General features: G+C 48.9%; 8 protein-coding genes across 8 annotated transcripts; 3 read left to right on the forward strand and 5 right to left on the reverse strand.

Moving 5' to 3' along the window:
• Positions 1–443: 443 nt before the first annotated feature.
• LTR64_004316 (uncharacterized protein) lies at positions 444–2,665 on the forward strand (the record flags this gene model as incomplete). The annotated part of the gene is made up of 4 exons (XM_064898663.1): positions 444–506; positions 578–601; positions 655–1,911; positions 1,958–2,665. The coding sequence occupies 4 exons, from the start codon at positions 444–446 to the stop codon at positions 2,663–2,665; spliced, it is 2,052 nt and encodes a 683-aa protein (XP_064754620.1).
• A 1,747-nt stretch (positions 2,666–4,412) lies between these two features.
• LTR64_004317 (uncharacterized protein) lies at positions 4,413–6,803 on the forward strand (the record flags this gene model as incomplete). The annotated part of the gene is made up of 3 exons (XM_064898664.1): positions 4,413–4,926; positions 4,984–5,249; positions 5,301–6,803. 3 exons carry the CDS (start codon positions 4,413–4,415, stop codon positions 6,801–6,803), a joined length of 2,283 nt encoding a protein of 760 aa, XP_064754621.1.
• Positions 6,804–10,130: 3,327 nt separating this feature from the next.
• LTR64_004318 (uncharacterized protein) lies at positions 10,131–11,576 on the forward strand (the record flags this gene model as incomplete). The annotated part of the gene is made up of 3 exons (XM_064898665.1): positions 10,131–10,179; positions 10,241–10,377; positions 10,461–11,576. 3 exons carry the CDS (start codon positions 10,131–10,133, stop codon positions 11,574–11,576), a joined length of 1,302 nt encoding a protein of 433 aa, XP_064754622.1.
• Positions 11,577–12,531: 955 nt separating this feature from the next.
• LTR64_004319 (uncharacterized protein) lies at positions 12,532–14,376 on the reverse strand (the record flags this gene model as incomplete). Its single annotated transcript, XM_064898666.1, has 2 exons — positions 12,532–14,123; positions 14,172–14,376. 2 exons carry the CDS (start codon positions 14,374–14,376, stop codon positions 12,532–12,534), a joined length of 1,797 nt encoding a protein of 598 aa, XP_064754623.1.
• Positions 14,377–14,652: 276 nt separating this feature from the next.
• LTR64_004320 (uncharacterized protein) lies at positions 14,653–15,606 on the reverse strand (the record flags this gene model as incomplete). The annotated part of the gene is made up of 4 exons (XM_064898667.1): positions 14,653–15,166; positions 15,211–15,345; positions 15,392–15,542; positions 15,594–15,606. The coding sequence occupies 4 exons, from the start codon at positions 15,604–15,606 to the stop codon at positions 14,653–14,655; spliced, it is 813 nt and encodes a 270-aa protein (XP_064754624.1).
• Positions 15,607–16,195: 589 nt separating this feature from the next.
• LTR64_004321 (uncharacterized protein) lies at positions 16,196–18,650 on the reverse strand (the record flags this gene model as incomplete). The annotated part of the gene is made up of 4 exons (XM_064898668.1): positions 16,196–17,158; positions 17,208–17,293; positions 17,441–17,524; positions 17,567–18,650. 4 exons carry the CDS (start codon positions 18,648–18,650, stop codon positions 16,196–16,198), a joined length of 2,217 nt encoding a protein of 738 aa, XP_064754625.1.
• Positions 18,651–20,837: 2,187 nt separating this feature from the next.
• LTR64_004322 (uncharacterized protein) lies at positions 20,838–21,797 on the reverse strand (the record flags this gene model as incomplete). Its single annotated transcript, XM_064898669.1, has 2 exons — positions 20,838–20,915; positions 21,000–21,797. The coding sequence occupies 2 exons, from the start codon at positions 21,795–21,797 to the stop codon at positions 20,838–20,840; spliced, it is 876 nt and encodes a 291-aa protein (XP_064754626.1).
• Positions 21,798–22,960: 1,163 nt separating this feature from the next.
• LTR64_004323 (uncharacterized protein) lies at positions 22,961–24,124 on the reverse strand (the record flags this gene model as incomplete). The annotated part of the gene is made up of 1 exon (XM_064898670.1): positions 22,961–24,124. The coding sequence occupies one exon, from the start codon at positions 24,122–24,124 to the stop codon at positions 22,961–22,963; it is 1,164 nt and encodes a 387-aa protein (XP_064754627.1).
• Positions 24,125–25,415: the final 1,291 nt, after the last annotated feature.

The following is a 25,415-nucleotide window of genomic DNA, read 5'->3' on the forward strand; positions in this document are numbered from 1 at the left end:
TCACAAGGAGAGAACGATGACGTTCAGTTGCGGGAGTGGCAGATTGGGCCAAGATGTGGACTTGAGAGGCTGTTCATTCTCATACTCACTGTGGTTCGTATCTTGTTCACAAATCTACTATTCGACTTCGGTTCCACGTTCGGCTGCTTGTACCGAGCTTGGTTTCGCCCAGCTTGAACAGGCGTGCACCACCAAGCACGAACGGCGTAAGAGAAGAATTCCACAACCACAAATAAGCTCTATGATTGGTTGGTTTTCCGGGGCCCACGGGAAGCGAACGACCGATTCCTCAACAGCCTTCCCAGGCAACATAGTTGATGCGCAAGGTCAAAATTCGGGAGTGCGATCGCAAATCCAGCCACGGACGACTTATGACCATGAAATGGCCCCGACTTGACCAGCAAGGCCGCGGGTAGTTGCAGGACCCGAACCGCATCGCGATCATGGAAGCGGATGCTGGAAGTAAGATTGAAACAAATACATCAGGTCCTATCCTCCCTAAAGCGGTATGAACATCTTGTTATCGCTGTAGCTGGAGTTGCGAACAGAACGACAGCTGACAGCATGGCATTCCTAGTGCGAGAATTGTCGCATACGGAAGGTGCGTTCTGACTAGCCTCAGCAGGTACCAACTATGTTAACCATATACTGTAGATCCGTTGCAATCGACAGAATCCTTGCTCCAACTGCGAGACTTCTGGCATCAACTGTAGACCAGCGGCAAAGACTACAGGGCAACGATCAAGAGTACTGTTGTCTGCCAATTACGAGAAGCAGATCGAACAGATCAACGACAGACTTACCGGCATCGAAGATGCAATCAAAACTTTGCGCCTCACACCAGTCTCGCCAAACAACCTTCCGGAATCAGGGTTGTCGTCAGGCTCGGACGTCAGCCGATCCCAAATAACGACACCCACTGCATTTGAAGGAGCCTCCTCGTTCACAAGTCAAGCTATTCAGGCCAGTCAGGCCGCTGGTCGTTCCTTAGAGCGACTCTCAGGCTCTGCCGAAGTCGTTGATGCGCTGAGCTCCTTACGGAATCTTGTTAAACCAGCTGGCTTTGGCATAATCAAGCACGATCTGCGACTGGGCACTAGTGTACTTCCTAGAGCACTGCCTGAAATTCAGCTTTTACCTGCACAGTTCGTACTCACTCTGTTACAGGAGTTTAGGACGAGAATATCTGCTCTATTCCTGGCTTATGCATTTAGGGATCACAAACAGCTCGAAAGGTTATGTCAACAAATCTACTTTCCTACCGAACCAGTGACGCTGGCCTCCTTGACCTTAATGAATGGAATGATTTTCTACATGATCAAGGAACTTCTATTCGAGGGTAGCTATGGAGCTTGCAAGGACTATGATTTGAAAGCATATCATGATCAAGCCGAACGTAATTTCCACCTTGGTGTTGAGACGTACGAGGTGTTTACACATCCAAGTTTAGAGAGTACAAAGGTCCTAATGCTCGCGATGCTGAAAGCTCAAGAAGAAGGAAAGCCGTTGTTAGCATGGACATTTGCCTCGACAGGATGTAGGCAAGTTCTTAATCTGGGATATCATAGAAAGGCCTCGTTGAGGAACGATCCCGTTGAACTCGCCGAGGACAAGCGGCAGGTATTCTGGACATTTTACATGGTCGATAAGAATTTGTCTCTGAATATGGGCTATTCTTCGACTCTGCAAGACAATGACATTGACGCTGAGTACTTTTGCTGCTCGTCAGACCCTGGTATTGCACCTTGGGACAAAGCGGCCTTGGCCATGGTCGAAATATCTAGATTGCAAGGCTTAATTTACGAGAAACTATACTCGCGGCAAGCTCTAGAGACCTCACCCGAGGTCAAAGCGCAGGTCATCAATGAGTTGTCCCCGCAATTGCAGAGATGGTATGAGCAGTGGATCAAGGTGAGACTACCAGAATCTGGACGGGACAACTTTCTAACATGTGCAGGTTGATTCGAGTTCATCATATTTGCCTACGTTCTTCTTCATAATCTACGGAGCGTTTGACGTTGTATACTACTCAGTGGTAACAACGATGCATCGCGCTGCAACACCAAGCAATACCTCTGTCGAGATTACGTCAGCATGTTACGAGGCTGCGAAGAAAAGTCTACAAGCACATCTTCACTTCTTCCCATCCTTCAAGTCGTATGGCGACGCAGAAATTCTGGGCAGCTATGTCGCCTGGATCCTACTCTACGCATCGTGGACACCATTGATCGTGGTTTTTCTGCATGCAATCGCATCGTCGAATCGAGAAGATGTCAGATTGCTAGAAGAAACTGAAATTTCATTGGAACCGTTGAAAAATCTCAATCAGCAATCAGAGCAAGTTTATTGCTTATGCAAGATTTTCTGCAAATTAGCCAAGGCATTCGTTGAGCGACGTTCGATTTTTGTCGGATCGTACAATCCACAACAAGATATGGTGGTTATACCACAACAAGACCTGCAGGAGTTTCATCATAACCTTCCAACAGGAACTCAATCAATGCCTATCACACAAGCTGTGAATTGGGCCGAGGCGCCCGACCCTCAAGTGCCGAACTTCGATGGTTCAGAAATGGATGATATGTCGATGTTTCTTGGAAACTGGTTTGGCAATCAGCCAGTCTCTAATCTGTGGAACATGGACTTTACAGAGAATCTAGAGTGAACAATTGGTAACGTAAGAAAATAAGATACGACCACCACTGGCAGTTTGATTGGTCTCTCGACCTGGTCAAGAAGGTCAACTCACACACTCTGCAAAACCACTGTGAACTTTTGTTCGTTAGTCGAGAGACGGCCTACAGAGGCTGGCAGCGCGGGATGTGCAGATTGAACAAGGATACGCGATTGCACGAATGTGACACAAACGTTGTGGTATGGAACGCATCAAATCGAATTGAACAACGCGAACATAACGCGTCATGTCGCGCGCGAAAGATGCGAAGCGAAGCGTATTTTTCGTACCTCGTACTGACAATACAGGTAGAGAGACGTGCTCGATGATGAGATGCTCAAGAAAGACAGACTGGTGGCCTGAGAAATCGTGGAGGCTCAAAAAGTCCTGGGAGTCGGCAAGTGGGGCCTTGTAGTGAGGGGGTCGAAGCAAGGGCCTTTCGTGATCATTGCTACGTGTTCTTTAGCTTGCATTTCTTAACCGGTGAGTTCCTGGATCCGCGACTCTACTCTCGAGTCGATGCACTTCTGAGCTACACAGCAGACCTTTCGTGGTGTTGTGCACGCAAGTCGGTAGAGAGCGTATTTGATGAAATCAATGTAATGTGTGTTGACGACTGCGAAAGCCACGGCGAGAATTTACACCGGTCGAGAGAAAAGTATGGCAAGTCGGCGAAAATGGTTTCCGAAAGCTTACCAAGGCTCTTTTGGGACCTGGCAAGGCTTAGCACAAGGCGAAACAGTTCGTGAACTTTTAGCGCGTCAGTCGCAAATCCGACTCATGCGCGTTGTCGTAATCATCTGATAGGTGGAGAATCGACGAAAGTCCCGCACCATCCCGTAATGGTTGTATGACTCAGGCAAGTCATGAGGACGGAAATAGTGAGGGTGGTGTTGGAACTTGGAAGATACCTTCATACGAGATCTTCACTGAAGAGAAGGCACAAGCAGTTCATATGTAGCGAAGCAAGCGGTGCGAAGATAATGCAAGGAGGATTGAAGAATTAGTATTGCTGATTAATTGACGGGGAATCGCTAGCTCAGACTTAGAATAGCACCATGTAATAGAACGGAGCCCAATGAAGCAGTCATTGGTTTCCCATGCCAAGCATAACAGGCAGCACCCTAAGTTGTACAGGCGCAGCAGTATTGTAACTCACGTCTCTCGCACCCTCCAGCAGCTCTCACTCTCGTCTTTCAAGCAATCTGATTTCCAGCGGATCGAGACACCTGGCAACTCGCATCTGGGACGTCTTTCGGCCGGCACTGCCCTGATAAACCCTCGCATCTACGCGCCATCTTATCAGCCGGTTGAACTGCACTCCCGCTGCACATTTGTTCAGAACACATTGCCTTTTGGTCGCCCATCCAACTCATCTATCATTCGCTCTTCCATCAGACTCTTTCCCGCTCCACGGCCATACAACGCTTGCTAGCTACTCCACTATCGTCCAAGGAGATTCGCCACCGCTGGCACTTTGGGAAATCTATACTGTATACCTGGATACAAGAAAGACTTTCAACACAATACCAATTGGCCCATCAGCCGACCAGGATCTACGACCACTCGTGAGTACTAGCTGTCAGCATTTCAACAATCTTTTCGACGTTCGGTATTGGTATTCCTAGTCTTGTTCCAGAGGGAGTCAACTGCCATAGGGTGAGTCACAAGCCATTACTCACCTGGCCTACCACTCACAGACTAGACAGTTCAAAACTCCCTCTTCTCTTAAACCAACATGGCCTCCATTGCTATGCCCCCACCATCTTTGGCTCATCGACGTCCCAAGTCTGCGTCATGTTCTCGTAAAATGCAACTTCCCAAAGCCGCTACCTTCCAGCAACCATCCTCACCATCTGCTGCAGACGACCCTGTGCTCTCTGTCCCTCATCTCAGTAAGAGAACTACAACCTACACGCGCTCATCCTTCGCCAGCTGGCTCTACAGTGGACGTGAAGCTGCCGCAGACGCTCTTGCAGACTTTGAACAAACGTTCTCAGGCGCTCGTGGTACGCGACCAGCTACTCGTCGTCGCTCAGCTCGTGATCGTGAGGACAGTCTATTAGCTAAGGCTCAACATCGCCCGTCGTCACCCGTCGACTCCGGTATTGGTTCCTCCATAGGCTCACCCTCTGAGAAAAACCTGAGCAACTCTTTAGAGAAGGCTCTAGACCTGGTGTCCAATAAGGACAGCGCTCTTGGTGAATCAGTTTCAGCATCAGTCGTGGGATCAAGCGAGTTATTTGTTCAAGGTTGGCTTAGACGATGCCTAATAATTTGCTCTGTCGGTTCTAACTCCATTCTTGCAGACGCTAACTCTACCAAAGTCGTCCGTCACCGCAGGTCCTCAATCGAGTCCCTCAAGATCATCAGATATCCACTTCCGTCCAACAAAAAAGATACACAACCTCTGCTCGGCCACTTTGCTCGACGACAACTATACAAGAGACTCTTTGCTCCCCTTCTTCAAGAAGCTCGATTTGAAGAGTTCCATCCCATTGTCGCTGGTGCAAGAAAGAACAAAAACCTTAGATGTCTTCGGGACATTGAACAATCGTTGATCAATCAACCTGTGGTGAGCACAATTTATCCTCTTCTGGAAACAAGATCTAACCAAACACGCAAGACACTTGTCGTCACACCCGCAAAGTACAGAGCCTTTGGCGAGCTCACAGTTCAGCTCGTCGTCGATACCTACCAACATCTCTCCGAGCTTGAACAACGACGAGCAACTGATCGCGCCTACGACAACGGATACTTCCTTGACTTGGTTCAACAAGTCCAGCAACTTGCTGCACACATTGGCAGCTCAAATACTTCGGTCGAGGACGGCTCTGCTCCGACTGTCGACGACGAGATTACCTTGGAAGGCGGCCTAGCAGAATCCGGTAACCTTGCAGAACTTGTGCGGTGGAAGAACGGAGAGGGTATCTCTCTACGTACTGGTCTGCCTTACGTTCCAATGGCGGGCATGAAAAGATCAGCTTCAGGCATGGATGAGGCTAATGCTGACCTCTCCATGGCTCGAAGGAAGAAGGGTGTCGAATACCAGGTCCAACACCTACCTTGCTCCATCGAAGACTGCGAAAAGGTCTTCACTCGCCAGTGCGACTTGTCCAAGCACGAGAAGACTCACAGTCGTCCTTTCAAATGCGACGAGCCGGGATGCAAGTATGTCACACATGGGTTGCCAACCCTGAAAGAGCTGGAGCGCCATAAGAACGACAAACACAATGGCAAGGCCACCATGTACAAATGCCATTACTGCGAGTTCAACACAAAACGTGAGAGCAACTGCAAACAACACATGGAGAAAAAGCACGGCTGGAACTACCAACGATCAAAAGGCAAAGACAAGGCCGTTGAGCTTACTCCTGCTGCCACTCCTCATACACAGGCCGCAGGATATGGATCCGTGCTACCCAGCCCTGTCAGCCACACCATGTCATGGGACAACCATAGCCCATCGACTAACAGCATACATGGATCACCATATCAACAGCCTGTTCACAATCTGAGTCCTGCTGGCCAACTGTATCCAAATACCCTGTTCCCGCATCGCAGCTTCGGTCAATCTGCCCAGCTGCAACTCGATACAGGCTTTGGTGTGGATGCATTCACCGCTGGTGCTTATCCTACACCCTCGACTGGTGTTCCACATAACTTTACTACACCACGAACGCCTGCTTACAGCAACATCACTGCTTCTCCAGCAAATGTCGTAATGCATGGCGTTTACAACAATCAGTTTGTCCAGCCAGACATTCCGACTCCAGAATCATCACAATCTCGACACCTTTCCAACCCACCTGAGGTCATGATGAACGGCTTCGACACCTCTATGGGGTTCGAGAGTAACATGGACATGGATTACGCTATTGTTGATGACGGCTTTGGTATGCCTCAGGGTGATTTTAACCTCTTCGATACCACAAACCCCTCTGCCTTTACCCATAATGGAGCTGGAGATCTTACATTGTTCCCGACTCAGCCGCAGATGCAGATGCAGATGCATTCGGTTGACACGCATTTCTCCGAGTCTCAATTTGAAGTCTTCAATGATAATTCATGGTTCGAAAACAACATGTCTCAGGAAATTGACGATCTCCTCATGGAGAACCCACAATAGTCCTGTGCAATTACCATGTGTCAATACGACAAAGGCTGGCTCTTTTTACAAACACATGAGCTTCTACAGAAGCACTTCAGGCTGGACCGACTCCTTAAACATCAAATTACAGGAGCAACGGCGAGTCTCAAACGACGATGACGACAAAGACGACGATATGATAGCAGGCGAAACGGTTGGATGATTTTAATAGTGATGGAAGAGCAGGTTTTAGTTTTCAGCTTTGATTCGCTGCTAGGATGCGCAGGATGTTTAGGTCGTGGTTTGAATGCATCTTTGTCGACAAGATATACTAAACGTGTGCGAAATGCGACGTTTCGGACAAGATGCAGGATTGGGATGATGATTTGCCTACGGTTATGGCGATTACAGAGGTCAGCACCTCGCAAGGATGTTTAAGAGAAGGAATGAAACGAGAAATACCAAAAAAAGACTTTAGACTCGGTTCAAAGGATTTCAATGTATTTATGTAGTATCATCATTTGAATCAACTCAATCGATCGATCAATCACTCGGGTGTTCGATATTGTCTTGTTCGTTACTAGTCTCCTCCTTGCTGCTTGCTGTTGTGAAGTCTATTCCTCGTTGTGATACTTCGAGATAAAAATTCACTGCTTGGATGGTGCGTCAGTATACTTCCCACGCTTCCTCAAGCACACTAGCTCTTTCTTCACCTTGTACAACCTTTTTACTTCACAGAAGAAAGACTCGTGGGTACGTAGAAGAAGACGTTTTTGTGTTGTACGATCAAGTCATTCAGATCATTGCGCGGCTCTAGTTTACTGTCTGACACGAAATACTCCTCTTGGTACGTATTATTCACTGTCTCAGTTCCTCGAAAGCACCAGCGCGAACGACCATGCTACTTGCCACCAAAGCTGTTGTCCCGATTAGGTCGATTGCTATCACAGAATTCCATACGTAGATAGTCTGGATCACTCTGGTTCTGTCCAAACTCATTGGAGGCTAGTGTCGCGTCATGCTTCTATCTCTGTGTGTGTGTAGTCGACATCATTTTCGATGGATGAAGAGACCGTCGCGTACTGTGATTGTAAGAGGTATTGTACTGACGAGGTTTCACAAGATTGGTACTTTTGCTGGACCTGAGTGAAGTAAAGGACTCTCATCTGGTCTCGAAGTGCTTGGAGCAGAGGGAGCTTGATTGGTTAGGTTAGCAAAGAGGAGCAGGCTCGGGAGGTCCATGGTTGATGTTGTACTTGGTGTATCTGAAGTTTAGATGATTTGTCCTTCCTACCAAAGGATAAGGGACGTATGGTCTTTATGTACCTGTGATTCATGTTGAGATCGTCGAGCAGTCACTTCACTCACTGTGCTAGTAGTGGGCAATGCATACATCCCAAAAATTTAGATGAGGTGGCACAGCGCAATCCCACGCTGGACGTACATACAATCATCGTGCCTTCCAATGTCAATGGTATAGATGTGGATTGTAACCCGAGCTTAGTTTCTTGGGCTGCTGCTATCCAGGTCTTTCAGGTCTATACACGTGACGTTTTACTGACTCGTTTCGGCACTAAATGCGAGAAAGCTTGGAACGGTTAAGATATGACATGGCTGGGACCTGGAAATGCTTAGTTGTGCGAGAGAAGCACGTCAATCGTCGCTCGAAATAGATTCATGGTGCAGTCGTATGTTACTATTGCTATGATGAGCTTGGTATCAATTGTGTTTCTATCTTGTGCGCAGAGCTTCGACAAGGCGTCGTTAAATGAACACCGTTAAGGCATCAGGGATGAGGTGTAGTACTAAAGCAGTGTGAAAGTAGGGGGATGATGGCTGCACTTCTATCTGTGAGAGCAGGACACTTCTGATGGCGCGTGCGGGTCTTCCTTTGTACAGCAAGTCTCGAGGGCCCTGTAGAGCAACGACGTTACGTTGCCCACAGCCAGCAACAGTGATTCCAAGCATACTTTCCAGACATAGTGTCAACGCAAGGAGTTCTTGAGGTTGCCAAGGAGCGTTCCGATTATGTCATGCCTCCACCTTGCTTCGCGTTCATGGTGACTTCGTCCCCTATTTGGTGGATTGCTTCACAGTGCCAGATTGACCACCAGATTCTTTAGAAGCCTCGGCCGTTGTGCCTTGTACACCAGGATATTTGTCCGCCCCTTCTGAGCCATCCGTGACAGAGAGATTGCCAGCGCCGCCTCTAGTTGTAGGTAGTTGACCACTTCCAGTTTCCTGATGAATGCGCTTGGATTTCTGGTGCTCTTCCTTGAGTTTCTCCATAAAGGTCATGGTGTGCTAGGACGTAATGAGTTGGCTAGGAGACCAAGATTCGGACAGGAGAATGTGCTCAAGTAGTGCACGTAGATGTGGTTATGATTATAGTGGAAGAGTGATGAATGGTGGTTTCGTTCCCAGGTTGAGTGTGATCTGTCTCGAGTCAGTGAGCGAGATCGCTGTTCAAATAGATGCTGCATCGCGGCTCTCAATTTCATGACGTGTAGCTTGGAAGTAGTGGCGTCTTTCAAGGCATGCCAGAAGGACTCTTGATATGCAGGATATTGTTGCTTGTTGAAAGCTTGTGTCACTATCTCGTGGTGAAATAAACTTTCATGGCAAAGCATAGCACTGATTGGTAAGGGACAGGCCGATTGGCCGTGTGGAGAAGATATTGCACGATTTGCAAGATGAACGTCCTGTTATGGAAAGAGTACGACATCAAGTAGATAGATGCTCGCAAACTGGTACCCGACTTACCCGCTGCTTTGCAACGGAGCGCGTGAGATATATTGTAGTCCGTGGTTTTGGGCGAAGTGCATGTGCTTACACTGGATTAGTAGAGCTATCACATCCATGTCATGACTTAGCCTCAACATCGTGCAACGAATCGTGCACGATTAACGTTAATACATGCCAGCATTGAAGTTGAGAAAACTTCGGAATTGACGTAGCTGAAGAGCGGATTCGCCTGAAGTTGCAGAATGAATCGATGGAGACAACGCTCGTTTGTGGCAGGCACCACCACACGTGCTTACGTAGAGCGTGTCGATCTAGACAGACAATTGGGAGCCTGAGATTCGAACAGAAGGTTCTTCAGAGCGAGTCAAAATTTGCGGCGATTGCTCACGAATGTGGTTTGAAAGAAGTAAGCCAGTTTGAAGAACACAACAATTATCTTGCTCATTCGGTAAGGCTGCATTGTGGCCTCAGGCATTAATCTTACCTTAGTCTCTCTTCCTCAGGCGGAGGTAAAAGTTGCAGCAGCGTGAATGCTTGCTTGACTTGAACTGAGACTGCTGGCTTACCATTCACTACAATATTGAAACAATCCTAGAACCTTTACGCCTTGAACTGTCAAGCATGACGACTCCCGACACACCCAAATCGTTCGAGGACATGATCCATGCTGGTAAGCTCAGCCGCGAAGATTGTGAGCAGGCCCTCTATTGCAGTAGCTGACTCTTAAATAGATCGCAATCGCAAGAAGAACGAGGATCTTGCCAAACAAATCTTTGGCCGATCAAAATCATCACAAAACGTGAAAAAGAATCAAAAAGAGAAGGAGCCCGGGTCTCCTAGCTTAGCAAGCCGCATGGGAGTGCAGAAGGTACGACAACGCAGGTCGCTCATCCAAATCACAAGAGACCAGTCACATGGACGGAGATAGTGCATGCTGACCACTACGAACAGCGACATTCTTCTAGCAATGCCACTCCTACACAAAAGAACAACCCATTCAATCCCCCGTCACGACCCTCGTCCACTACCCCTTCACAGCGCAATGCGCGTGCCAGTCGCATAGCTACCGAGATAGATAGCGGCAAGGCCAATTTTACCACCTCTAACTCGCGGGCTAATGCCTCACCCTCTGTTCCCAATGGCATGTCGCAAACGCAGCAAGGCCCTGGTTTGTCCATAAAGGGCAGCGCAGGCCCCTTCACTATCCATGCCTCGAATTTTGATCCAGGTACAACAGAAGCAGATATTGAGGCAGCTCTTTACAGTGATCTATCCGACGAAACTGGTAACAACTGCTTACAATCATGCAAACTGGTTTCCATTCGACCTCAGGTGACATTCGAAATGGTCTTCTCAGAGAAAAGTGTCGCCGATCGTATAATCAATAAATTCAACAATCTCAAAGCCGACGGTCGAATTCTGAAGGTCGAATTTGTGAGACCCGGACCGGGCAGCAGCACTAGCTCAAGGAAAGGCACAGCAGTCAATACTAATGTCGCTCAATCTATAGAGCCAGCTGTGGTCGACGACATAGCAATCGCAGGTGCAGCAGACGCAGACATAGACATGGAAGGGACGGAGGCTCCAGCTGAGTATCCTGCTACCAGTGCCTACGACCATGAAAGAGAAGCTGCAGATCGAGACCGAAGAGACCGACATGGCGATAGAGATCGAGAGGGATACAGCAGCAGGAGAGACGATCGCAGAGAAGATAGAATGCACGATGATCGCGATCGCAGACACGATGACCGTGACCGAGACCATGACCGTGTAGATGAGCGGGAAAGAGATCGGGACCGAGATCGGGAGAGGGACCGTGAAAGAGAGCGTGACAGAGAGCCAGGAAGAGAACGAGACTACGATCGCAGGGAATCTCAATCACAATCGCAACTACCAAGACCATATAATGGTTATTCACAAGCACCACCTGCCTACGGAAACGGCTTTAACAGACCACCTCGTGGCGGCAGCGGATATGGTGGTGGATACGGTGGTCGAGGCTATGGCTATCCTAGAGGAGGAGGTTACGGCTCAAGAGGCGGATACAGAGGTAGTTATGCTCGATAGGATGGGTCATACAACGTCACTCAATCGTCCGGCGATGCGCTTCGAGATTTAAGTCATTACGGCCAAAATTACAGCCATAAGTATCAAGATGCACGAAGTCCGGACTTCTACCAATATCAACATCAGCACCAGCACCAGCACAGGCGAGATACGAGACCTACGTATGGAAATCTACATACAACCGCCTCTGAAGCTGGATACCTACATCCTGAACGCCAACGCTTCGTACCAATGTCCAGGCGCGTCGACAGCGATCTCGGCTCCAATACTCCCACAGAAGCACAGATCACTCCTCCAGCTCGAATAGACGAGACCACTACTACAGACGCTACCCTAGATTTCAGCTCTGCCGATGAGCAGGACATTCAAATACACACAACCACTCCACCTCCACCTCCTTACGACGGAATCATGGACACGAAAAATACCACGAAGCAGGATTTAGATGTGCCGCAAATACAAACTGCTGCAGCAGAAATTCTTGCGGGGTATATCAACGATAGTGCTAGTTTGAGTGGACTTTTTCACAATGAGCGGAGCAGGAAGATTAGACATCAGTAGGGATGGTCAACCCTTCCATTGTATTCGGAGAGGCAAGTCTTGAGTTACGTTGTCATATGGTTGTACAGGAATGCCGCCTGCTTGGCATGAAACGATCAGTTAGGAAGAGAGTAGCTTAATTTGTCTGGGAGAACTACAAGTTGGATCTCATCAGACTTAGATAGCGGAAATTTATCTGAGCTCTTACTCAATTGCTTGCTAGAGCCTTGTAAGAATGCTGTTCGCTTGCACAACGTGCCACTTGCGGAGCAGCCACGCATTTAGCATCATGCTCGTGAAGCACCAAAACATCTTGGTAGACACTCATCGTGTCCATGCCTTGTGAGATGCAGTTTTCATCTAGTTCCATAATAGTCATGGCTCTTCATTGACTTTCGTACCGAAGGAAGCATCTCTACTCATCCTCAGCCTCACCACCCACATCGGTCCCCATCGTACCCGTAATAGCATCGTCATCCTCCTCAAAAGTGCCCAACGGAACCTCATACAACCTCACAACCGGCTTGTTCGGATCCTTAACCAACACAAACTTCCTATCATCACTTCCCTCATCATCCGCCCCCATCGACCTGATCAAGTCCACAATCGTCCTGACAATACCCCAACCATTGCTCAACGACAGGTTCATCTGGTTCGCAAAGTCTCTCGGCTTATAGCCCAATACACCAAGGATGATGTGTGCCTGTGAGGATTTCGGGTTCGCACGAGATACAAAACCGAGTTTCATCTGGTCTGCCTTGGCGAGGATAGCTTGTGTTGTCCAGCGGGCAAGTTTGCAGCTGTTATTCTTCATTTCGGTTGCGACGACGGCACCACGCTGAGAAGCGAGTTTGGTGCGCCAGTCGAGGGCGCCACCTGCACCCTGGGCCTTGTGGTCGAATTCATTAAGGGCTTTGACGATGAGGTGCTGGTCGTCGCCAGAGATGTTATTCTTGACCACAGCGTCGACTTCGGTTCGCACGATGAGGTTGAGGGGTTCCTCGTCGGTTTCGAGGGAGAGGTCGAAGCGGCGGTATTTGTAGGCTTTGCTGGCGAGGGGTTCAGTTTCTTCGCTGGCAACGTAGAAGGGGTTTGGGTGGGACATTTCGACTTTGGCGGATTGCGATTCTTGGACGACTTGGAGGGCGAAGTTGTGGTTGATCATGGTGGCTTCGATGGCGAGGTTGCCGGGGGTGTTGATGCTGTCGGGCTTGACGCCTGTTTGTGCGTTGTTTTGTGTGTTGGGGGTGTCAGCTTCTAGAGGGGCGTCGGCGGCGTTCTCGTTGACGGTGACGAGGTCGATGGTGTTGTCCACGCGCTTGTCGAGGAAGATCTTGTTGCCTTGTTTCAGGATGACGATGTCCCAGCTGTATACGGAGCGGGTGGCACACATGAGCATGGAGAGGATGTCGGAGGTGGCGAAGATGGTGGCTTCGTCGTCTTTGGCTAATTGCTGGAGGACAGGATCTTGTGATGTTGTGACATTGTAGGCTGCTCGGTCAAGGGATTGTAGTCTGCGCTCGGTGTTCTTGATGGGTGGCTTGTCGAAGCTGCGGTCGTAGTAGTAGAGGAAACCGTAGTCGTCGAGGTCCTCGCCGTCGGCAGTACCAAGATTCAGTTTTGTGAGACGGTTGAAGTCAATCTCTTCCTTCATCGACCAACCTGGACGAATGGTGACTGATGAGTCTCGGTTTCGTTGTGGCTTGTCATAATCCCTCCAGCCAAAGCGTCGGCCTCCTCTTCCACCTCGAGCGCCTCCTCGCTGGTCATAGTATTGACCTTGACCTGGTCGTTGTGGGCCTTGACCGGCTCGCTGGAAACCTCCTCTGCCACCTCTCTGTGCAGCACCTCGTTGGCCACGGCCTCTGAAGACTGTACCACCGCCCCGTCCGAAGCCTCGTGTCTTTGTCGATGCTCTGGTATTATCTACTACTGAGAATGAGGACTCGTCTTCGGCTACCTGGACAGCGAACAGAGAGGATGTGCCTGCGCCAAAGACTTGCTGATCTGGAGCGGGTGTCAGTAGTTGCTGGTTTGAATGAACCCGTCACGAACCTCTATAGCCTCTGCCATATCGTTGACCTCTATCTCTACCTTCTTTGCCTTCCTGTGTCCAGTCGGCCATACGACCTAATTTGTCGCCTTTCGAGAACGGGGCATATGGTACGCCATCGAGAGTTGTTGAGGATGTGATCTCCGGACCCCATTCATCCTCCGCGTTCAGTTGTGCGATCGTGTTGGCGAGACTAATTCCAGGCATTGTTGCAGTCAGAACAGGAAAGATATGCAATAGCAGGCAGTGGGAGTCTTGAAGTTGTCGCAAGTGAGTATTGACAATCGCAGACTACTGCAACGAATTCAATGAGAAATCTTGGCGTTCCCCGAACTTGTGCGGAGCATTTTCGGCTTTACTATGGAACCCATCGGAGTACTATCACTCACAATCAGGTGTCTTCAGCTAACAAACGCGCGCAACTAGCCATTCACGATAATCACTCGATCAAGAATCATAAGATATCGTCAGCAGGTCGTCGTGTTACTCTAGCAAATTCTGCATCTCAGAAACCACTTTGCCAAAATCATGCATGAGTGATCCTATGCCAGCACCCGCTGTTTCACCAGCACTTGTGTTATTCGTGCCATAGATGATCCTCTTTGCAAGGTGAAGCTCCCCTTCGTCTAACGCGAATCTCTCTTTCGTTCCGCCTGCCACATCCGACAATTGAGCTTGCAGCTGATTTATCGCCATCTTCTTGCTTGTTTCAAATGCCTTGATGGTCTCTGCTTTGTCCTTCTCAAATACGTCCTTCATCTTCGTAATATCTGGGGTTGCGAGAGGTGATTCACGAAGGATATCGTAGCAGGCAAGCAGTGTCTCGCTGTATGCCACCACCTCACATGCCTTTTGTATAGCTGGAGACTGCTTGACAAATTGGGGAAAGAGAGGTAAGTGAATGGACGTTGTTGGGTCATGGGCGGTATCAAGGTGGTTCAGGGATCCAGCAAGTACTGGTAATATCGCTTGCTTGAAGCCCTGTTGCCTTCTTTGACTGTTCAAATGAGTAAATATTCATGCCAGGCACGCAACTCTTACACTTCATCCTTCGCTTGTCTAACCGCCTCAATGAGCTCTCTATTTTGTGTTCGAATCTTGGTTCTAAAGTTCTCGGCCCAAGACTTTCGTGCTCTCAAATGCTTGTTGAAGTTTGCCAACTTGCCCTGGACGTTACTGTAGAGGTGAGCGTTCAGACATAAAGGTACAAGAAAGGTCGAACTTGGTCAAGTCATCCTCGTCGAGATCCTGGCCGTCGAAGACTTGATCGGCGAAAGAGCCGTATTTCTTTGGTGACCCTCCGGTTGGACTGCTGCCTTCGTTAGGTCTTGAAGCCTTGGGTCTTTTGGCCCTGCTCGTCGCCGTCTTTTCAGCTGTGTCTAGTCAAGATTGCTTCGAGACTATACTCGCAAAACAGTACTTACGTGGACGCTTCATGACAAGTCTTGTCGAACCCCGACTTCGGTCTCGTGGATGTCAAAATGCAGATTCTGCAGGTCAAGTAAAATTCAAGTTGGGTATGCACAGAATGTGTTGAATGCATGAGTGAAGTTTGTCCTCCATCGCACCTGCCTCAAAATAAAAGCAGCTCTCAAATCGTAAGGCTGTTAGGTGCGTTGTTTTAAGTTGATCAGGAACACTTGCAATTCTTTGCAATTAGCTCTTCAGTATTCAATTGCTAGTGTCGTACACTCATTCCGTATATTGTACTACCCCATTTGCGCATTCGTATAGCTCGTTGATGCTATGTCTTCACAGACTGCGTTTGCTGACCGCTGTTCCTAAGCTAAACTATCCCAGCACCCCAAGCCCTCCTCCTCAATATCAAGACTAATACGCAAGAAATCGATAACCACAATAGCCCATGTAAATCTGTACCTTTCTATGTCCCCCAAGCACAAGCCATAAACCATGCTGTTCCGTCGTCATAACATACAGTTGCTGTCTATGCTCTTTCCAATATAGCTAATTCACATTCTAGGTTGCCCTGAAATCACTTGCATAAGATTTTTACATCCAGCATTCATCACCTTGTCAGCGACATCGAGCCGAACTGGCCAGGCAACGCATCGGTCGATGGCGAAGTAAATCCTGTCTGGGAATTTCTGCCTCCTGCACCACGATTGACGGGAAGATTTTGAGGTCTCGACTGGAAGGAACCGTAATTGGTATTCGTGTTGTAGTTGGAGAAGGGGTCCGTAGTGGGTTGCTGGTAGTTCGGAGAGAAGCTGGCATACTCGCTCAATTGTGGAGGCTGGCCATATCCGCCATAATACAGTGGCGGCATCCCTCGCTGTGCCGTCATTTGTGCTGTGTGCTGCATATATCTAGGATCGACTCGCCCATCATCGTAAGAACCACCAGCTGCTGGAGTACTCGAGAGGCTCAGACTTGTACCAGGTTGGATAGGCGTCAAGCCCAGGGATGATACGGGACTTTGAAAGGATGCTGGATTGATGGCGGACATCCAAATTCTCGTCTTGTACATCTTGAACAGATCCGTCACAAGTGAGTTGAAGTTGATATACTCGGTTGAGAAGAAGTAGAATGTCAGCTTCTTTCCATCCATCTGGAACTCGGCATCCAGGATCTCCATATTAAGGTTGTGCTCCGCCACCTTTTGCTGACACACGCGTTTCGCTTTGGCTTCGTTGCCTTCTTTCTCTTGGAGTGCTTGGATTTCGTGTGTTTGAGCGAGTCGTTTGATCATTTTCGGCTTCAAGTCACTGTCTCTGACAGCGGTACCCTGCGAGCCTGCACCATGTCGTCCTGGGGTCACTGCATTAGGATTGAATAAATTCGGTCCACCTGATCGTGTCTGCTGTGAGAACATCATCAACCATCCAAAATGTTGTTCTGCATATCTAGCTTTGTACTTTCGAGCCGCCTCCCAGGATACATGAGAGTGCTGCACACAGCCCATGTCTGTACCACGATCCGCTTCCACTATTACTAGGTTACCCTCTTTGACAGAGAGTCCTGTACCCTCCTGTATGTAAAATATATCGGATCTGCAGCATTTGAAATTTACCACGTACAGCGGCATTGGATTTGGTCCTTGGAAAGCCCCGATACTCGAAGAACTCGTTAAGATTCCGTAAGGGCTCGGGACTCCGAAGACTGCCTGGTGGTGTTCTTGTTGAAGTTGCTGTTGAACTTCATGTTCTGTGACACGTCGTGCAGCGTCGTTACGATTGAAGTAAGATGCTACAGCTTTTCTGTCAGTCAGATTGCAGAGGCAGTATGAACATGAAATTAAATTTTGACTTACGCTCGTTGTCCTGGGATAGGTTCTGAGAGCTGGCATCGTAGCTTGCGCTTTGATTGTCTTCTTCTTCACGACGAGTCAGCATATCTGTGGTCGGGCGAAAGGAAGCAGAAGCTATGCAACTCTTACCGTTTGATCCCATCGATCCACGACGGGTAGGCACATCTGCAAAGGAATGACGACGGCTTTGCGGAATAGTGTCCAGTTGACCGAAGTCGAGATTAGAGGACCAGTGAGGTGTGTTTCTTGCGTTCCCAAGATTCATGATTGAAAGGTTTGACGCAGCTGACTGTCTTGTAGGTAATGCCGATTGAAAGTCGCTCAAGCGACGTGAGGGAGCTCCACGAATTGGTTGTCGTAGCTGCGTCGGTTCGTCCACATCTTCGATCGCGACTTCCGCACCTTCCAGAGCCGGATTGCGAAGTCGCGTGCCACGAAAAGCAGAGGAGGTTGTGTAGTTGGAATTGTTCGACATTGTACGTGTTGAAGTGCGAGTTGCTGGCCCAAATTGTGGATTATGAGTGGGCGGAGGCTCGTTGTCTTCACTCTCATTGACCCTCGCAAGACCTCCATAATCGTATCCTAAAGTGCCTGGTCTTGAGCTGCGGCGGTTTAACCCATGAGGTGGGCGAGAGAAAGCATCCATTGTGGATTGTGAAGGTTCGTATTCAGTCTGTCCTACACTAAAGGACATTGATCTGTGGACAGAAGGATTCGGCTGGGACGGGGAGTGATACGAAAGTCGATTTTCGGTATTGTCTTGACGAACTTCTTGGAGTCTTGTAGGCAGATCTCGAGAGTTCGCACCCCATATATTCGTGCCAAACGGATAGGCTGAGCTTGAACTCCACGCACCTGCACCGGGAGATATGGCAGACCAAGTTTCATGTGACGCACCAGGCGTGTTTGGTTGTGAACCGACCGCAGGACTATGAGAGACATTCGCAAAGGACAAGCGTCGAGGTTCGTTGTTATTATTTTGATCCATGAGGAGTGAAGATCTCCGATTCACGTTGGGTTTTCGCTGCGCCGCAGAACGTAATCGTGACTGTTCGACTTCTTCGTCTGAAGAAGCCAAAGCTTCAGAGTCCGGAGTCGACTTTCGTAAGCCTGGATTACCTCGTTCTAGGAGTGCGCTTCCAAAATTACCAAAGGTCGGCAGGCCTGATCGCGATGCAAAACTGGACTGTTGTCCAGGACCACCTGCAGCCATGACGTTCGAGCTAACGTCTAACTGTAAATCCTAAGACGTTAGCCTTGAGACAATTCGTGGTATATATACTGGGGAAGTAAAATAGATGGTGGCCCAGTCCAAGTTAGAGTCAAATATATATACTGATCATTGTCCAGTCTTTTGAAAAGCCTGTAAATCGATTGTGACAGTACTACGCTGTACCAGCTTTGCGTAAGAAACCAACAGCCAGAGCGACGACGCACTGAATACAAGGCCAAACGTCATTGCGCCTAACGCTGTCGTTTGTGAGGGATATCTGTGACAAGTACGTCTCGTGTTGAACGTGACTTGAGCAATCTGTTACAAAAGTCGTGGGCCAAGTTTCGAACGAGTAGAAGCAGGAGTTCTGGTAATGGCTCAACCTGCATCTAACTTTTCCCGGCTGAAAATCGAGCAGAGAATGGCTTGAACCGTAACTCCTGGCCGCAAGGGGTTGCAGTCCACCTCTCACAGATCTAAGCCTGGACAGGACCGATTCCGCAGCCAATATGATGATAGCACATATTCGAGTCTCCAGCCCAGCTGTTGTGGTTCGCCTCCAGAGATCCCTACGTCTGCTCGATCTTCTCTAGGGCCAAGTGGAACGAGCTCCTGGCTAGAAGAGAGCAGCTCGGTCGGTGCGGTGAGGTGGTTGCAATGATATAGGGACAAAAGAGATGTACTTTGAATCAGAGGTCGACTTACCTAGGTTTTTGATTCAGTATTGGTCCACATTGTGGCCTTGACTCGGGCTATAGGATGCAACGAAGTTCTGCGGCACGATACTCGATGAGTGCTCGCCGACTTGGTGTCCAATGGTCTAGCTTGTTGAAAGTATGGTGCGTCTATAGGTGGCAAACAACAACACGGTACGTGCTCCAAAATAGTGCCACTGGTGTTGAATTTGAAGGGCCAAAAAAGAAAGCAACGACAGCTGTTCTACAGGCAATAAAGGACGCACGGAAACTCAATAGTCTATAACGTGTAAGAAAGAAATGAAGATAGTAGCTCGATGGCATACACAGCGTGAGAGTTGCAGCACGAGAGGGGTCAGGTCATTTTTTAGGCATGGCACGAACAAGCACTGCTCAGTGCTAAAGGATGCAAAGAACAGGCAAGAGCTCGTTAGTGGCGTTCTGAAAACGAACTGGTTGATGGTGCGCTGGGCAACTCCTTGAAGAGCTCAATGCTAAGTGGGGTTGAAGGCATCGAATTTTGTGTAGGCATTGGTTGGCAAGAGCGGATCGATAGCAAATTTGCGGGGTTGGCCTCCAGCGTAATGGGGACTTCTGTAATGCCATCTAGCTGCTATTGGACAATGAGTTTGTAGCGCCAGGGCCAGCTTCAGTGCCCCAGACTATCGGAAACCACGCATCGCCATGGGGTAGCTGTTTGTTAATTTATTATACACGTTGCTAAGTGATCCGCATAAAGGCGTGGCAAAGCGACAGATGGAGTGTGCAATCTGGAATCAAGGCTCCAACAAGTCTTGAAACATACAAGATATGTCTTCCATGTTAGGGTTCAAGGACTTTCGCGCAAGACAAAACCGAGGTCTCCTCACACTATTTGATAAAGACATCTCCTTGAGGGACATTGAGGCACAATTGAGAAATGCCTGGTTTATCGCATCGGATATCTGCTGCGCCCAGTCTTAAGACCAGTGCACCTGACACTTTGGTCATGAACTGCAGGACCCCACCCAGGGCAATTTCTAGGTTGCAAACTCAATATTACCTAAGGAGTAGATGATCGACTGTGCCGTTGAATTCAGGACTGGGGATACGAGGTTCAGTGTTCCACTGTCCGTGCTGAAGATCCAGGCTTCTGCGATGGACGGTGTTTGATTTGCAGGAGATCGTGCCATATTGCTTCGTCGGCTACTATGAAATGACGCACTTACCCCAGAATTGCGCAGCTTGCAATCGGCTGCGGTTGAGCCACAGTCTGGGCGGTGATGCAACACTGTATTCGTGTGTTGTGATATTATTCTAGGGTAATTGAGCAGCAAGGTGAGATGCGGCACAATCAAGGTCAAACGGCTCCTCAAGACGTCTGAACCAAGCCTGATACCGATCCAGATAGCTGTTGTTTGAAGGCAGAAGACCTGACAGTTGTGTGGATTGTGCTGGTAGCTGCCATCGATACGAGCTTGAAAGTATCCCTTCAAGTTCGACGGTGCCAGGTCTATGCTGCATAATCCAAGCTGTCCTTGCCGACGGTGGTAGCTGTGGCGTCGGGGCCTTTCTGTTGTCGAAGCTTCTCCTGCAAACGAGTCAGCACTACAATTGCAATTCAGCGCGTAGATAGCTGGAAAACCATCTGTGTCTCTCATGTCGATACACTTACTTCGAATTTTGCAAACTCTTGGATCGCAATCTCCTCTTCTTCGTCGAGCACTTGCTCAATGCTTTTAACTTCTTCGATATAATGCATAAGCATGGACTCGATACCATTCTTAAGCGTGACCGTGCTGGAATCGCATGTTCGGCATGCTCCCCTTAGCTTCAGAAGCACTACACCATCTCTAAAACCACGGTACTCGATATCACCACCATCGTCTTGAATTGCTGGTCTAACACGTGTATCCAAAAGCTCTTTAATCATTGCGACAACCTCATCATCATCGTCCTTGATGACAAGACTGTCCTCAGCTACTGGTGGTCCTTGCCCATCCGCTCCTTTTTCTGACGTTGCAACAATTTGTTCGCCGGATGACACAGCCTCGGTGATCAAACTGAACACCTCAGGCTTGACATGCGCCCAGTTTGTATCCGAAACTTTTGTGACAGTAATGAAATCAGGTCCATAGAAGATAGAGGATACGCCATCAACGCCCAACAATCTTGCTGCTAGAGGGGATGGATGAGGAGGAGCCAACGTCGATCGTGGTGAGGTGTATTCTACTGAGCTGCCTGGAAAGTCAGGAGGTAGGACAGGGTGATTCGGTATAAACTTCAGAGCATCGACATTGGGCGTATCCTGCGTCTGTATGAAAATCGTTCTTGCCGTTTGTGGCCCTTGTGTTGGAAATGTAGCAGCGGTCTGAACTTTTGAACTTGGAGTCGGCCTCCTCCTTGCTTGAGAGGATGTTATTGCTGGTGTACGTATCGCTTGGTGGAAATGTCTCGCTTGCGATCTGGCCATGAAAAATGTGCAAGGTCGATGTACAGCAAAACGAGGCACGTTACGCAACGGCCCAGCTATAGACATTGTTGTATTCATGGTGGTTGTGATTGATCAAGCTCGAGTGGTATTGCGAATCATGAGGTGCCTTTGAGAGGAAAGATAATGAGCTGAAATGACATTCGCAAGTGAAAGAGTGCCACTCGAGGCCAATGACGCAGGATCGACAGTTAGCTGACTAAGTAATTGGTGGTATCCTACTGGGCAACGTTGTATTGCATTAAATTTGTTGTACACATTCAAGTGCTTACCATTCCAAGGTTCTTTTTTATTGAAGCTGGAATATCTCTACACGGTCTATCTCTTTTATTGTAACAAGCACAGCAGTCCATGGCTGAAAAGACCTGCATATGTTGCGGCTCACAAGACATCAAATATAAGTGCCCGAATTGTAGGGCTCCTAGGTAAGTGCCGCCCCGAGCCTGTGTGATGCCTGCGCCTTGGTTAACTGTAACAAGCTGCTCCTTGACATGCTTCAAACAGCACAAGGATATCTGTCGGGAGTATGACAAGCGAGAGAACCCAGGCGTCGCCACTGCCCTTGGATCTAACACTCAGGTGCCAAAACCTTCATCTGCTTCGATTCTTGAAGCCTCCACTCTGCAAGCCTTATTCCTCCAATATCCTTCGCTCAAATCAAGTTTGCAGCACATCTATCACGCAGCGGGGGGCTTGCCTAGTCAACCCGACGGCGCCAGTACCGCAACGCCCAGCATGGAAGATGCGCGACAGCAGCAGCGCAACTTCCAAGCTGGATTGCGTGCTCTTCAGAACGCGACATTAGCGGACGAAACAGCTGCTCAAGGTATTGCAGCTCTGATGGAGTTGCTTCCCGAGGAGAAGACTCGGTGACGACCTGTAGCTGTGTTCCTCCACCCAACTGCCAGTCAGAACGTACTCTGACAGCGACAGTGACGGCGATAATGTGTGGATGATTCTGAGCATCAGTACACGACTTCTTGTGAGGCATATTCGCATACTTTCCTCCAACCGCTGTTCGTGGGTGTGTGTTATACGGGTTCAGCCCAAGTTGTACTCGTCTTTATGTTGTCTCTAGTCATCTCCGAGCGCGACCACTTCGTATGTAAAAAGAGCCCAGAGTGCTCCTTGTTATACATCATATTTCATCTTGGCTTGCCACTTCTTTGAGTAACATTCTCCTTGGACTGGAACCTCTTAAAGAAATTTTGCGGCCTGGACTTTATTGAGTTTTTCTTGATGGTCTTTTCCTTGACCAACTGCTCCTCAGTCATATACAGATCAAGGAGGGCATCTACATCGTTCTTTCGCTCGAAGCGACTGAACAAGCTCTTCGTCCTGGTCAAGCTCGGATGGCTTGCAACGTTCGGCTCGCTGTTGATGGAATGTTCCATTAATGCTGTCGGGGTCTCTGGTCTTTCTAACTCATCTGGACACACACGATCATCCATACTCGGCACAAAGACAACTGGCATGCGCTTCCGAGAGACCACCGAGCTTCGTCGACTAAGTGCCAAATTCGGACCTTCTTGGAGTGCGAAGCTCTCAAGTTCTCGTCGAACCTGATCCTCGTTAGCCAAAGGTAATGGTGTTATTGGCGACATAACGAGTGGTGTTGTCGCGGCAGAGATTGAAGTGGAAAGTTGCGGCACAGGCGGTACGTCTGCAGCAAAATCATACTCAGCAACCATGCCTGGAGACGATATAAGAATGATCTTCGAGCCAGCATTATGACCAGCTGATAGGGTTGTCCGCCGCCAATGGCGCTTCATTTCGTCGGCTGCATTCACTTCTCTATTCCTCTGACCTACAAGACCAGCACTTTGAACCTGCTGTGGCTGCACACTCCAAGCTGGAGCTAGACGTAGAGGATCAGGTCGTTTGGCGCGAACAAATTTGGCAGCATTGTAACCTGGCAAGCTGCTAGTTCGGGTTGTGAACATACTCCGTGAGCGTGAATGCGCAGAAGTATCCGACGTCTCTTGATCGTCTTCCTCGGACTTGTATGTGTTCAGAAACCGAGCAGCGGCAGCTATGTCTTCTGCCTCCTTATTCTGCATCCTCTTGTGTTTCCGTCGTAAATCCGCTTCCTCTAATTCTAGTTGATATAATTGCAATTTGTGAGTCAATATCTCGACATCGAGACCGTCGTCGTCCGAGAGTAGACGATTGTGTTTGGGCGAGTCTGGCACAGTACGGTAGATAGGCTCGTATCGTTGCTTCGCTGGTGTTTGAGGAGCCGATTTTGAGGACTCATGAAGAACTACTCCTGCAAGCTTGCCACGTCTGCTGGAGTATATCGAAGACATTTCGAAGAATAGGCTGCCCCTCCTATCCTCCCTTTGCTCGCATTCAGCGTGAAGGGGTGGGGCTCCGTTTGCTCGATTACATCCCTCAAAGAACAGGTATGCTGATGAAGCATGTTCGGCAGAGTATCTGATGAGTGCGTACCGACTCGAAGCAACTTCAGCCCCAGCTCCATTGTGGTAACGAGCAGCGAGTCAAAGCTAGCGAAGAGGTCGCCGCGGAATGAACGTGCACAGGACTTTGATTGCTTCGGCCGCGCCCTCGACGCCTCTCAAATCGTATCTCAGACTATACCCTATTTTGACAGACATCTGCTCAGACACGTGCCAGACTAATCAGCTTTGGGTAAATGGTCGGGAGCTACTGCACGAATGTGGCTGAAAGCTCATCGTTGGGATACCTGATTGGGATCGAGAAAAAGACGCCGCTGCAATAGCACGTTCTATGTTCTTGCTCGAGGGGATGCACAAAGCAAGGGTTATGCCAAAGCTATCGTCTTGTCTCTCAGTGTCTGAATCACGAATTTGCGGTGTTGCAGATTGCAAATGCAGATACGGTAGTCTACTCTCCAAGAGCTGGATCAGCGTTCCGAGTGAAGCCGCTGGACGATAATAGGGGCTGATCAATACCGAGACAGGCTAGACGAGTCGTGAAATTAGTCAACGAATATTCTTCTGAGCAATGCAGAGATTGTGACGAGGCAGAATGTGATAAGCAATTTGGGCATCAGAATGTTCCTTAGCTAATGCGTGACAGTATAGTAGAGGGTAGAGGAATCACTGCTTTGCATTCGATCAAATGTGATACACGTATGGTTTTGGTACCTTGTGCGCGGACACAAAGGTTGCGGCATGCATCGTCCCGTCTTTGACCAAGCCAGCGTGGTCGTGTTTGCCGTCATGAGTTCTACGCCCTGATCTTATCAGCTTAAGCCACACGTAGAGTGCTGTGGTTCGGTCACAGTCTCTTTCAGCAAAACATAGCCACAGCATTCATACCTTGACAAGATACGTATTTTCTATGACGTTGGTCTTTAGCTTGTGAACGTGAGGCCATGGGTACCTTCGTGGCCTGGATGAAATACTGGTGTGGTGGTAAGAGTGATTAGCTGCAGACTTAGAGTCAAAATGCCATCGCACTGCAAATGGCTCAATGAGTGGTGTCGGGGAGTATGATTGCCTGCATACGCGAGTTGCTGCCGCGGCACCGGCTGATAGAACACCAGTTGTAGCTCTTGTACCTGAGAGGCACATGCTCGCCATGCTGCAGGTCAACCTTTTGGAGCACTACCTC

This window comes from Lithohypha guttulata (genome assembly GCF_036872675.1).
Source record: "Lithohypha guttulata strain CCFEE 5908 chromosome Unknown scaffold_3, whole genome shotgun sequence".
Taxonomy (NCBI): domain Eukaryota; kingdom Fungi; phylum Ascomycota; class Eurotiomycetes; order Chaetothyriales; family Trichomeriaceae; genus Lithohypha; species Lithohypha guttulata.